Source organism: Phragmites australis, chromosome 11 (genome assembly GCF_958298935.1).
Source record: "Phragmites australis chromosome 11, lpPhrAust1.1, whole genome shotgun sequence".
Taxonomy (NCBI): domain Eukaryota; kingdom Viridiplantae; phylum Streptophyta; class Magnoliopsida; order Poales; family Poaceae; genus Phragmites; species Phragmites australis.
The window spans coordinates 10,493,496-10,508,188 of NC_084931.1; the positions used below are offsets into that span (position 1 = coordinate 10,493,496).

At 47.8% G+C, this 14,693-nt stretch overlaps 1 protein-coding gene across 1 annotated transcript; it reads right to left on the minus strand.

Annotated features, from left to right (window-relative positions):
- Positions 1 to 220: 220 nt before the first annotated feature.
- On the minus strand, positions 221 to 4,165 carry LOC133885219 (uncharacterized). Its single transcript, XM_062324893.1, has 3 exons — positions 3,529 to 4,165; positions 1,315 to 1,550; positions 221 to 680 (listed from the first exon to the last, which is right to left on the minus strand). The coding sequence occupies exons 1-3, from the start codon at positions 4,093 to 4,095 to the stop codon at positions 431 to 433; spliced, it is 1,053 nt and encodes a 350-aa protein (XP_062180877.1). The 5' UTR covers positions 4,096 to 4,165; the 3' UTR covers positions 221 to 430.
- Between the last annotated feature and the right edge of the window lie 10,528 nt (positions 4,166 to 14,693).

The following is a 14,693-nucleotide window of genomic DNA, read 5'->3' on the forward strand; positions in this document are numbered from 1 at the left end:
TAGACCCCAGCATTGACAAACTCCAAGTGCGCACCACTGCATACACACCCACAGAAACGCGCTTGCACGAACATGCTCTCAAAGGTACAGAAGAGGCATTTAAACCCAATAATTTGAATTTGTAGTCAAGAAACCTTCACACTAGAATGTTTACTATTAGAACACCACGATTAATTGCATATACCAAATTAAATACAAATAATCTTACACACCATTCATATCATATATAATCAATCGACATCACCCCAAAGGTTTTTAAATAAAATTCATGATTTGTACAAATCTGAGTATTAAGAGAAACACGACACTAATTGGACAAATTTTTAACATTACATTCGGATGCGCAACACAACATATTGAGTAATAATTCCAAATACGTATGTACCATTTCGTGTTCTTAATACGCCATGGCTTAATTAAGCAACTAGCGTCAGTTGAATTTCTTTATGAAGTTGATGATGTGCTCGCTTACTTCATTTGGTTTTTCCTCGTTGATGAAGTGCCCAACGTCTTTCATAACGACGACATCATCTAGAAGTGGAACAAACTTCTTGAAGCCACCCTTGTGAATGAAATCTTGTATGCCTGGATAATGATATGTCAAATCTAAATCTCCGATGATGAACTTGACTGGCACCTTTATCTCAGCTCCGGTCCAGGGTGATGTGAGTTCCCATGTCCTAAGTACATACCAAATATGTTGGTTAAATAGTAATTCTATTATCTTGGGATGTGCAACCCGTGGAACAACAATTCACAGATTCTAGAATATGATAAACACTTTAAGTGATGCATAATTAACAGAACTGTAGGAATTATATCTAAATAGCCACATGAAGATATTCATACTATTGTTAGTTAAAGTATAAACAATTCGACTATACATATTCTAGAATTAACCAAACTTAATTCTAATCAGGGATAGTAGTTAATTATTTCTAGTCCATGTGGACTGTCATGTTTGCTTCACTTTCTAATTTACGATCCTAGATGTTGTTTATTTAATTATTACGCACAAAATTTTCAAATGCTGCATGTTAATGTACTGTACGAATATAAAATCTAAAATAAAAACAAGTGATGTTTTGCGTGGAGAGCAATCAACCAGTTTTTTATGTTTTGACACACAATCTCTTCATATTTATTAGTGTTTTCCTTATAAAAAAGGGTACACATTTTCTGTGGTTCAAAAGTGAGAGTCGGCACTTGGCTACATGGTTTGTGGGAGGAACCAGGTAGGTCACAGGTTCCACAAGGCTAACAGCTCCTGAACCATGCAATGCTAGCAAACAATAAGCATGCCGGACAACTTACTTATTCAGGGCACGGTAGTAGTTGAGCCCCCCGGTGAAGCCGGTCTTGTCAAACTTGCTCGCGTAGTACTTGATGTCCTCCTCCGTTACCCAGCTCGGCAAGGGCACCTCATCGTCCGGCGAGCCCCACCCGCTCTTCGGCATGAACAGCGGCCCGGGGCTGCGATAGCTTAGGAACTTCCTCAGCACCTGCTCCGTGCCGAGGCGCGCAAATTCTGCTTCGATTGCTCCTGGTTCCTGCGCAGCATATCCATCACGCTATTAGTTAATAAATGCCTCATTAACCTGCAAGGTATGTATACATTGGTACGCTTTATCTGCCTCTTATTAAGTACGGATGAGTTGCAAGAGACAACTTGAGCACGAAGAACATAGGCTAAAGGAACAACAAAATTGCATCGGAGTGAAAGGTTAGTCTGTCTGTCTAGCACACATTTTGACTAGGAACGTGGAGAGATAGAAGAGAAATAGTAAAACAAAACATAAGAGGTGGTATAGAATGTTTGACAGTTAATGATAAGATTCAACAAGTTTGAGATAATTCATTGGAGAGAATATCTCTTTCATTCTCCGTAAGGCCATGTACAGCCGGACGCTAACCAGAAGCGCTAGGATCCTCCGTATCCTCAAGATGTGATGGGCTGGACGGAAGGTGACTCATGCTACCGAGAGAGAAACAAATCAGGTATGTGGGCCACCTTAACAGTGTGGTCAGTCTAGCTCCACCATTTAATTATAATAATCTTTGATTAAAAACTACTCTCTTTTTATTATTTATTTTATTTTATTTGGACTCTTTATTTAGATATTTTGCTTCCCAAACCGTATGGAAATTGGACTACTAATTTTTCATAAGTTTTAATTCCGAATTTATCTATTTATTAATCGGATTTGATATATACTCTTTGGTTTAATCTAGACCATTAGATATTCATAATAATTAGTGGTCTAGATTTTATTTTCTGATTAACATGATAATTTTGTGATCTTGAGAGTAAATATGATGACTCTTTTAACACTCAAATAATAATATAATAGATTTACGGAAGAATAAAAGGGAAAGTTTGGATTTAGCTGGCGATGGAGACAGAAAGATACGGAGTTTAGCAGTCGGTACAGTAGTGATTAAGCAAAGTATAGCATTTAAAGATTGTCACGGCCCCACTGGAATGTGTAAAGGCTAAAGCGTGCAACGCCACCTGAGAACGGACAAAGGAAAGTACACATCGTGCAAAGCAGCATGTTAACATCATGGATTATTTTTCTGTAATCCTTGGCGTTACACACTTACACGCTTGTGTTTCTTTCTGAAACAATGGACGAAAGAAATTGATCAGCAACAAGCATGTTGCTTTAACATGGTTGCAACTGCAGGGCCTTTGGAGAAATTAACAACGAACATGTGTTGCTTTAATATGGTTGCAACTTCTGCCACTTTGGACGAAAGAAATTTGGAGGAAGATGGTAGCAACTCGAACAAAATGGTGATTGCTCCGTTATGATATTTTACTGCTGCAGCTGGAAGCCATGGTGAAGGATGTGTTCATGTTGCCCCTCTGATCACCGGCAATGGCTCTGAACGGACTTTCAGAGTGGCTAAGACGAGCGAATCCGGTCGGTCTCTGAACTGCCAAAGAGCAGTTTGAAATTTTGAGCCTTCAGTTGTTCAGACTTACGTCTCGTTTGGTGGAGCTCTGAGAGCTGATTTCGTGCTAGAATTGTTTCTAACGTTGCCAAACGAGATGGTTGGGGAGTGATTCCGCGCGATAATCACTTCCCGTTTTGTATAGCGATGTGAGAATTGAAAAAACTAGTTTTCACCTGATTCCCGACTGATTCTCCTCAATTTCAACACAATATTCTCTCAAAAATCACTTCCACCACTAGCATATCAAACGATTTTACAAACAGAATTATTTCCACCACAAAATCACTCCCACTCTACTTCTATTGTAGAATCACTCTCACCACAAAATGAGGTAAAACCTTATTTATCAAATTATACACTGTGGAAGGCACTATGATTCATAAGATTACTAGTAACAAGCAAAAGAAGAGGCTAGATTGGCATGGTAAGCTTCACCGTGTGGCTGTATGCTCGATCTAATGGCTAGGGATGTGACTCATCGTGAAACTAACAAAAACATGTCAACTTGCAAGAAAAACAAGAAGCTAGATTAGCATGCGCGGCAGCAAGGTTTCTGTGCGTACGTACCTGAATCCGGCAGATGTAGTATTCGTCGCCGAAGAGCGCCCTCAGCCCGTCCACGGGCTTCCGCGCGGCGCTCCGCGGCGTGTACGCGACGCTCAGGGCCACCAGCGCCCGCACCCTGTCCGGCCGGAAGAGGCACAGGCTCCACGCCGTGAGCGCGCCCCAGTCGTGCGCGGCCACGAACACCTGCTTCTCGCCGAGGGAGTCGATGAGGGCCACCAGGTCGCCCACCACGTGCAGCGCGGTGTACTGGTCCGGCCCGCCTGTGGGGACGTCGGAGTCGCCGTACCCGCGCAGGTCGGGCGCCACGGCGCGGTACCCTGCCGCGGCCAGCGCGCGCATCTGGTGCCGCCAGGTGTACCACACCTCCGGAAAGCCGTGCAGCAGCAACACCGTGGGGGCACCCGTGGCCGGGCCGGCCTCCGCCACGTGCAGGCGCACGCTGCTGTTCAGCTCGACGGTGCGGTGCGTGATGGTTTGGTCGGCGTCGGCGGCCATGATCTCTTTCTTGGGCTTGGCGCAGAGGCAGCAGCAGGAGCAGAGGTCGCGGAGACAGGCTATGATGACCATAGACGGGCCGGCCTTGAGACGCTAGAGAACAGCTAGTGCGTGCAAGTGCGTTTGTTGGGGCGCAGGAGGGTACAGTACAGATACCGCTCTTGGAGGGGGGACCGGCGACGTGACGTGACGATCGGCGAGGGGCCGGGTGAGCTCGTCCTTTCATTCGCCTTGCTTGCGTGCAGTGACGGATACAGAAAAGTTACGGAGGAGCTTATCTTCTTTTCTCTTCTCCTCCTCTACCTCACCGCTCCCTCCTTTTTCAAAATACGGAGAGATTTTTCAAAATACGGAGAGAGATCTTGAGGGGTCGACAAAATCCAAAATTAAACAATATACGTGACCGTATTTATTGAAATAGATGATATATCGTCGTATTTATAATTTTAACGTTAGTATTCGGCACTGTATTTACCGAAAATTGATTTTCGATACATCGTACCTCAAAAATATCATATTTAGCACATAATGTGCCGAATATGATACTATAGCACCGTATTCGACATGTGCCGAAAATGGGGCTACATGCTAATATTCGGCACACCTCGCGCATGAACAATAATATCAGTGCGTTTGAATTTCGCTTTCCTTCTTCTTCAAAACGGTGGTCTTCTGTTACTTTAAAAATTTTAAAACTTTTTTTACGTGTTTCATAATCCATATGCAACCCATTTTAATTGTATTCACTGAAAAATCCTTTGTATATTTTAAACTAAAAATCTCAAAAATACTATTTTTATAACTTTTAATAATTGTTAGTGTCTCAAATAAATTCTCAAAAATCTAGAAAAATTCACTAATATTCTTCTTATGTGATGGAATAATTTCTAAAATTATTCACAGTCCTAAATTATATGATGAAAAGTGAGTTCCTTTGTAATGCTTTATTTATATAACAAATGATAAAAATGCATATAAATGGAGCATTACAAAGTAACTCACTTTTTTATCATATAACCTAGGGCTCAAAATAATTTTAGAAATTAGTTGATCATATAAAAAGAATATTAGTGAATTGTTTTAGATTTTTGGTAATTTATTTGAGACAATAATAATTATTACGAGTTATAAAAGTAGTCTTATTTGGAGAATTTTAGTTTAAAATATACAAATGATTTTTCAGTTAATCCAATTAAAATGGGTTGCAAATGGATTATGGAACACGTAAAAAATATTTTAAAATTTTTAGAGTAACAGAAGACCACCGTTTTGAAGAAGAGGGAAAGCATAATTCAAACGTGCTGATATTACTGTTCATGCGTGACACTGTTTATGATAGAATATGGCACTGTGCCTCGTTTTCAGCACACCGTGTGTCGAATACGGTGCTATAGTGCCATATTTGGTACACTGTGTATCGAAAATTAATTTTCGGTAAATAAAATGCCGAATACGAATGTTAAAATTATAAATACGACGATATATTATGTATCTCGATAAATATGATCACATATATTATTTAATTTTGAATTTTTGCCTGAGGAGCTATAAGAGAGTGGCAGTCGCTCCTTCTCTATCTCATCTCCCTCTTCTTCTTTTTCAAAATACGGAGAGAGAACTTGAGGGATTATAGGGGTGTGGCGGTCGGAAGGGCAGCCCCACCCGCCCCTGAAGATCTGCCGCTACGTGAAATGGAACTCGCTGTCAATCACCGGTGATGCACGTGTCGGTTGCAGTTGGTGGCTTGGTGCCGGAGCCGTGTCCGCCACTGGAAAGCGTGTTGCACGTGTGGGCAAGTCCGCAAGTGTGTGTTCAGCTGCTAGTTTGGTTGCTGCTCTGAATTTCGATGCTCAGTTTGTTAGGGCAAAGTGTTATAAAAGAAGCCGCTACTCGCAATTTGACTGCGACTTTTTCATTTAAAGAATATATTTTTAGGTACAAGAGACTCATACACATCCATGGAAAAAAAATTCGGTCGATTTTCGCCGAAAATCAGCAATTTTTGGTCCTATCGGCCACCCTCGATATTTAGTTTACCGGTCGAAATATTCAAATTTGATCTAAATTTAACAAATTTGATTCAAATTTGACCCGAAATAAGACCGAAATTTCCTGAAAATCAAAGATATCGGCATTACCAATGGGGTCCTTTTTTTTAAATCTGAAAGTCTGAACCATGCACATACCACACTCACATAATATGTACACACATGCGTGCGTGTCCATCACACGTTAAAAAAAAGATTAGGATGCTCAAGATCTCCAGTGCGTAGGAACGTGCAGTATTACTGAACACACACTTATGTACTCTAACGTAACCCGAGCGCAAGTGCGAAAGCTAGGAGTCGAACTCCTGACCCAACGGCTCGCACACTGCCAGCGAACACACGCTCGAAGTGAGTTCGTATTTGAAAAAAATGTTTGATGACAACACAGGACCACTGATAACATGTGCTAATTTCGTCTTATAAGGAAAAGAAAACATATATTTTGTTCCAACGATGAGAAAAGCATCTCTATGCTAATAAGCAATTCTAAGTGGATAGGAAACTTGAGCCTTGGATTTGCTAACAACTCTAAGTGGATAGGAAACTTGAGCAGTTTCGAGGGCAGCTAGGAGAAGAACATTTTTTTTCAAGCCGCGAGCCACCGTGCAAGCCAGGCTTAATTGATGGGAAGGGAAATATTTTCACATGATGTACACGAATGATTTATCATAATCGTTTATTTATATTAAAATTTATACTAGTGAGATAGATGAAAAAATCATAAGATATATGATAGAATTAATGAATGGATAAATATTAAATGAGAGAAATAGACGAATGAGATTAAATATGCGTGTATAAATAAATGTGGAGTTACATTTCCTCTGAGAAACTGCATATGTTCTTTGCTTCCAAAATAAGATTGTAAAATATCTCAAGTTTTCAGCATCTCCAAGTATGAAAAATATAAAAGTTGCATCGGTTCCTTCCTTCGAGCATCACGAAAGCTACGATCCCGCTTAACGTCTTTATCTAACATACATCTCGGTTAAAGTCTTAAAAGCTGGTAATGTGCAAAGGTATAAGTGTTTGCTGATGGTGTGTAATACTTGGTTTCTTCAATAACGTCTTTATCCAACATACATCTCGGTGGAATAGATCAATATCATTTTCTTCATATGGATTAAATCACACGTACGTCAAACTGACATCATGGCATTTTAAGTTGATTGTTTAATGTGACAGCCTAATTTTCCTCTCCTCTCTCTCACTTCCAAGTGGGCCCAACCGTCAGAATCATCTCCCCTTCATTTTTTCTGTAGCGCCGGTCACCGAATTAAATTCCATTGAGACCGCACCCCAATCAATACCTTTAACCGTCGTTTGAATGCACAGATGGTAACCGGAGCCACCGAATTGAAGAGGAGCATCAAAATAACAAAGGAAAGAAGACGGAAAAAGAGGAAACGAACCTTAATCTTCCGCCCGCCATTATTCTCCCGATCAGTTGATTCAATCTCCTCCTCTTTGTCTATAAAACTCACGATTGAACCCCGCCGCACCCAAAACCCCAAGTCTCGTTGTCTTTGCACCACCTGTGAGCACTTGTGTCGTCGCCGAACTCCGCCGAGCCACCCTCGTCATCGTTGGGTTGTTCCACGCCTCCCTGACTCTGATCGAGCTCACAGCATCGTTCGCCAACCACATCTCGTCGTATGTGACTGCTCACCGTCTAGTCTCATCGCCGCCACCAAGCTCACGTCGCCGTCGAACCATCACAGAGCTCTATCGTTGACGCCGTGCTTCTCCGATCTTCCCTCCCACATTCGAGCCATCAAACGGGGTTGCCCGCCTCTTCTCTTCTCGTCTCCTTCTGCCACCCGCCGTCGACAACCAAGCCATGCTGCGGCGTCTCCACTCCGCTCTAACATCGCGCCGCAGCCCAAACTCACCGTCGACTTCGATCAGAGCCGAAGCTGAGGTTGATACCCCCTTCTACTGTCGGATATGATGCATCCAGTTTGCATTAGATCACGCGTACCATTTCATGTGTGGTCGATCTCGTCCGTCCGATTAGGCATCTAGGGTGTACATTTTTGTGTGACATGGCAGGCCAAGTCAGCAAACTAAGCCAGTTGGTGTCCACGTTAGCGTGATGATGTCAACTTACACAGTAATAGGATTTTTTCTTTAGAAAATAATTCACGTAAATTTGATATTTCGAAAATAGGTTTTGTTTTAATAGAAAAATTCCAAAAAATAGAAAATAATTTAGATAAATATTTTTATATGTTTTTAGCTCTATTTTTATTTTTGTAAATGCTATTTAATGTTTTTCTTGTGTAAAAAATATTGCAAAAATGTTAGAATAAATGTTTTATTTTGGAAAATGGTTTAAAAATATAGATTAATTTTGATAATTTTTAAAAATATTTTCTTTGATAAAATAAATGCTTTTAATATATTTTGTTGCATATAAAATTAGTTTTAATTCTAGAAAAATGCAAATAAATTCTATAAAATAATTTTGGAAATTTTAAATAAATTTTTTATACCTTTTAAAAATTAGGTTTAATTCCAAAAAATAGTGTCGTCATTTTAAACCGTTTAAAAATTTGTTTAGCTGTAGTTTTCGCATCGTGGCTCCTTTCATTTGGCTTTGTTCTTAGTGTGTTGTTCTCTCCGCGTGTAGACGATCTTGTCCAGGAGCTGTTCGAGAATTTTCAAGATCAAGACTTTATTAACTTTTAGCAGCACTTAGGAGAAGGCAAGTGTCCTTGAACATTTTATGCCTATTTTTACAAAGTTTTGTTTTACAAATTTCATGCTGGTCAAACATGATATTCCATGATTATGGTTTACTAGTTTTCTCTAATATTTCTTGTAGCCGTAGTTTTGGTTACAATGTTATGGGTAGATTATGCTTAGTGTGGCTTATTCATGGGCAACATAGGCAAATGATGACTTTTGATTAATAATGTGAATCATGATGATAACTTTGGTAAAAATATTTAGTCTTGGAAAGTAGGGTCTAGGTAAGTTAGCATGTTGGTTGGCCTGTGGATGTGTTCTAGGCAAGACGGTTGGATATTAAGATATTGGTTATCTCTTTGTGTTAGATGATGGTAGTCTTGCTTAGACCATGTTAAGGATCAGTTCGTAGAGCGACCACCCATAAAAATAGCACAACCACGAGGCTTATATGAGTACGACTTGGTCAAGTAATTAGAAGTTCTTCCAGTAGTGTATGAGCCAGATGGAGGTGTAGGGACAAAAGGGTTACTCACGAAACTACCAGGCACAAGAGGGGGCTTCTGGAGTGGAGGTTTGTCACACCCGGTTTTAACGGCCAAAACCAAGTGCGGCTTATGTGTACCCAGGAAGTTTAACACACGTAAGGACGTCATAGGTGAAGTAACAAAAGCAATACTTTATTTAATTAAATGTTCACTTCTTACAAAAAAAAGACTTCACCTAAGCAACCTCAAAATTAACCTAAACGACAACATCTAAACGACGGCAGCGGGACGAAAACATTGGTGACTAATACTCCACAGGCACTGTCGGTGAATCAGGAACCAGGGGTCCCCGAATCCCGAGGCCAGGCCAGCAATCCGCCAAGTGGCGCCATCCCGCGGGGTCACCTCCGCGAGGTAAAAAAGACTAAGTCCCGAGAGAGGGCGCTCGGGGCCACAGTCAGTGGTCTCCGAGTACCCGGGTTCCCCGATGATCTGCGAAGACTAAGTGACCGGGAAAAAAGTGCTCGGGGAGGTGAATAGTGACCCCCGAGCACCCAAGTCCCCCGACGACCAGGAGAGCCGAGTGCCCCGGGGACCCAACGAAGGAAGTTCCGGGAGAGAGTGCTCGGGGCTGCGAGCAGTGGCCCCCGAGCACTCGGTTCCCCGAGGATCCGTACAGTCAAGGCCGAGAGAAAGTGCTCGTGCCGTGAACAGTGGCCCTCGAGCACTCGGTTCCCCGGGGACCAAGAAAGGGCGTTCTCGGGAGAGAGTGCTCGGGGAGGTGAACAGTGACCCCCGAGCACTCGGTTCCCCGACGGCCCAGGAAGCCCCTCTGTCAGTGGCCCCTACAGGGGTCCAGCGATGAGGTGTCAGCTAGTGAAACGCCCGAGGCCGTATTTAAGAGCGCACGTGGCATGTCACCTCCAACTGCTTCTGCCACGCTCGGTGTCAGTTCCTGCCATATTCTGGCTGAAGGGCGTGGGGACATTTAATGCATGGGTCCCATCCCGCGCTATCCGGCTCGCCTCGGGATAGCATCGCGAGGCGCGAGGCGTTCCATCTGCCGCGCTGCTGAGGCAGGCGAACAAGACGGGGCGGGCACGCTGGGCCGCTCTGCGGCTGCCCGGTGGGCCCTCTCTATGGCGCCCGTTGCCAGCGCCATCATGACGACTGAAGATCGGGCACGGGGCGTGTTTTCAACCCCAGTCACTTCACACAGAGACTATGATGACACCTTTTCCATTTATGGCACCTTGGAACTCGTGCCCTCCCATTCGGGGCACGCTACCACCGGCGGGTATTTAAAGCGGCCAGCAGCGTGGACAAAGACAAGCTCGGAAGGTCTGAAGTCTGAGAAGGGCGAATTAATTGATAGGCAACGCTCGAACTCTCAGACAGGCACACACAGAGTCCAACAGAGATCGAAGAACACCTTCGTACGAGCATAGGAACCGAAGAGCAAGGAGCCCCAGGCTCTAGGATAGACAAACATTCTTGTAACCAGCACATTCCTGAGAGACATTCTCAGGGCATTTATAGCATCCACACAGGAGTAGGGTGTTACGCGCAGTGCGGCCCGAACCTGTATAAAAATCCCCTAGCGCATTTACTCTTTTCTGCATTGGATCATTCCTCACCACCTGCCATTGCATTCATATCCATTTATTTCTCCAGCAAACACATTCAGAATCATCCCCCCGGCCGAATATCTAAAAAGGGGTCCCTCAGGATCCCTGCGATAGGAGCTAAACCTCCGACAGCTGGCGCGCCAAGTAGGGGGGTTGCATCCCTGAATTTGTTTTTTTGTTTTCTCCTACAGAAAAAATGGCTGGTGGCCATCGTCTCCAGCTCCAGCTCCAGTGAAGAAATGGAGCCCCTCGCTCAGGAGGCCCCAGTCGCTGCTGCTTCCCAGCAGCAGCCACGATCTGCACGCACGTCGTTCCCCTCTCAGGGGGACCATGGCGCCGGGCCCAGCAGGGCAGCCACCGCCGTCGCCGGTGCACCATCCAACCCCTAGCAGGTGGCCGAAACTCCTGCCGCCAGATCCATGTCTGGACAGCGTCGGGCACTGCTGCGGCATAGGCTTGCCTTCGGTGAGGCCAGTCCTGGGAGTACGCTGCTTGCGGCGCAAACCCTCCTCAGGCACCCGCCAGTCCAGGTGGCGGGGGAAACCCCGGAAGGCCGCTGGCTCCAGGAGGTGGCCGCCTTAGTCGGCACGGCCCACCGCCAGGTGCTGGCCGAAAGTTCCCACGCTACCTCACACCGCGGCGCAGCCAAGACCGGCCCATCATCAGGCGGCGACCGCACTGGCCGGGGGGCCTCCAAGCGGAGCACCGCCCCCCTGGCCACTACCGGAGCTCAGGACCTCCACTTACACCTCAACGAGCGGAGGGGCATCGAAGACGCACACGTCACCCTCGAGCGCCAGCGGGAGACTCGGCATGAGGCTGAAGCCGAGGACCAGGCCTCCTCCTTGCCCGCCCATGATCGCCGGGGCTCCCTGGCTCGCCGGCGTTAGCCACCTAAGGGCGCTTCCTGCGCCGTAGGGTACGGCACAGGCTGTCGTGCCTTCACCAGCAAGCTCCGCCAGGTCAAATGGCCCACCAAGTTCCGGCCGAACTGTCGGAGAAGTACGACGGGTCCATCGACCCCGTCGAGTTCCTCCAGATCTACACCACTGCTGTCCAAGCAGCTGGCGGTAGTGAAAAGGTGATGGCCAACTACTTTCATGTCGCCTTGAGGGGCTCTGCCCGCTCTTGGCTTATGAACTTACCCCCAGGATCCATCAGCTCCTGGGATGATCTTTGCCACCAGTTTGTGGCTAACTTTCAGGGCACATTCACGCGCCCCGGCCTGGAATGCGACCTCCACGCCGTCAAGTAGCAGGAGGGGGAGATGCTGCGATGCTTCATACAACGCTTCAGCCAGGAACGTAACACCATCCCGCGGATAACCCCCCACGCTATCATTGTCGCGTTCCGGCAGGGTGTCCGCGACGAGCGGATGCTCGAGAAGCTGGGCACGCATGAGGTTGAAACCACCGCAGAGCTTTTCGCGCTGGCCGACAAGTGCGCTAAGGCGGTGGAAGCTCGGGCATGGCATGTTCCGCGCCCTGAGCATCCCGCCGCCGATCAGCTAGGTCCTTCCCGCTCCGACAGGCGGGAAAAGAAGAAGAGAAGGAGGCGGGAGGCTGTCCCCGTCGAGCCAGTCCAGGGCCCCGCCCGTGGGCTGGCCCAAGAACCCGACCGCCGGCAAGCACGCCGGGCGGCCGTCGACAGACGGCCTGCGCCCATGAGGGCTCCGGCCCGAGCCTCTCCTAGGGCTCCGGCTCCCGCAAGGGCTCCCGCTCTGGCAAAGCCCCCCGCTCTGGCAAAGCCGGGGAAGTGGTGCCAGATCCACCAGACCAGGTGGCATGACCTCACGGAGTGCCGTACGGTCAAGGGCCTCATCGAGCATCGCTAGAGGGACCACGAGGAGCCCCGCAGGGGTGGCGACGATAGAGCCACCCCCAACAACCAAGAGCTTGGTTTCCAGGAACCCGAGCACACCGTCGCCTTCATCGACGGAGGCGCATACACGCCCTCCTCCCGCTGTAGTGTCAAGACCATGCGGCGCGAGGTGTGCTCGGCGACCCCGAGCGAAGAGGCCGCAAGGCCCCTGAAGTGGTCGGATGCCCTGATCACGTTCAGCTTGGCCGACCACCCCGCCAGTACTGCAGGCGTGGGGCGACTACCCCTGGTAGTGTCCCCCACCATCTGCAATGTGAAGGTCAGCAGGGTGCTGATCGACGGGGGCGCAGGCCTTAACTTCCTCTCCAGGGAGGCTTTCGAGAAGCTGCAGGTGCCCTCCAGACGCCTAAAGCCGTCGCTCCCCTTTTACGGGGTGACGCCCGGGCACTCCCTGCCCCTCCGGCAGGTCGAGTTACCCGTGACATTCGGGAGCCGGGATAACTTCCGGACGGAGAACGTCATCTTCGATGTCGTGGAGCTCCCCCTCCCCTACAACGCCATCCTCGGGCGCCTGGCGCTCGCTCGGTTCATGGTGGCCACGCACTACGTGTACCTCACGGTTAAGATGCCGGGCCCAGCGGGCCCCATATCCATGTCCGTCGAGACCAGCAGCGCCGTCTCCTACGCCGAGCAGTTATACTCGGCCTTGGTCTTAGCTCGAGCCGAGGTCGAAGGTCATCCAGGGGGCCCGGGACCCTCTTCATCCAAACCCCGACTCGCTGCCGACGCCTCCGTTCCTACGAAAGAGGTCGTGGTGGGCGAAGACGCCTCCCAGGTCGTCCGAATCGGCGGTGACCTGGGCGACAAATAGGAAAGCGCGCTCGTCGCCTTCCTCTGGGTTAACGTCGATATGTTTGCATGGCAGCCGTCCGATATGCCCGGGATCCCTAGGGAGGTGATCGAGCACCACCTGGCTGTGCTCCCGAACGCACGCCCGGTGAAGCAGAAAGTCTGGCGGTAGACGCCCGAGCGCCAGAAGTTCATCCGGAAGCAAGTCAGTAAGCTCCTTGACGCCGGATTCATCCGAGAAGTCCTCCACCCCGAGTGGCTGGCGAACCCAGTCATCATCCCGAAGGCCAACGGCAAGCTCCGCATGTGCGTGGACTACACCGATCTAAACAAGGCTTGCCCAAAAGATCCTTTTCCTTTACCCCGCATAGATCAAATTATGGATGCAACCATGGGATGTGATCTTTTATGTTTTTTAGATGCAAACTCTGGTTATCACTAAATTCGCATGGCCATAGAGGATGAAGAAAAAACTTCTTTTACCACTCCGGTGGGGACTTATTGCTATGTATCGATGCCTTTTAGTTTGCGCAACACTGGGTCTTCTTTCCAGCGCGCTGTCCGCATCACCCTTGACTTGCAGGTTGGCCGCACTGTCAAGGCCTACATCGACGATCTCGTGGTCAAGTCCCGAGACCGCGCCACCCTGCTTGAAGATCTTGTCGAGACTTTCAACAGTCTCCGCACTACCCACTTGAAGCTCAACCCCGAGAAGTGTGTCTTCGGGGTACCTGCGGGCAAGCTCCTCGGTTTCTTGGTCTCCAGCCAAGGGATGGAGGCCAACCCAGAGAAGATCCGGGCCATCGAGCAGATGTGACCCCTGGCTCGACTCAAGGAAGTGCAGCATCTCGCCGGCTGCATGGCGGCCCTCGGGCGCTTCATCTCCAAACTTGGGGAGCGAGGACTCCCCCTCTTCAATCTCTTGAAGAAGACCGATCGCTTCGACTGGACGCCGGAGGCCGAGCAGGCTTTTCGCGATCTAAAGAAGTATCTCACCTCGCCGCCCGTACTGGTGGCCCCCTCCGATGGCGAGCCACTACTGCTCTATGTATTGGCCACTCCTCAGATCGTGAGCATGGTATTTGTGGTGGAGCGCGATGAGTGCTCAGGGTAGGGTGCTGGGTCCCAGCTCCCGACCGCCCCCG

Bases quoted from the DNA above. Each gene is read 5' to 3' on its own strand.
- LOC133885219 (XM_062324893.1), bottom strand. From the start codon at position 4,095: ATGGTCATCATAGCCTGTCTCCGCGACCTCTGCTCCTGCTGCTGCCTC. The intron at 1,551-3,528 runs GTACGTACGCAC...TATGCTGCGCAG, and splicing joins ACTACATCTGCCGGATTCAG to GAACCAGGAGCAATCGAAGC. The intron at 681-1,314 runs GTAAGTTGTCCG...GTATGTACTTAG, and splicing joins TACTACCGTGCCCTGAATAA to GACATGGGAACTCACATCAC.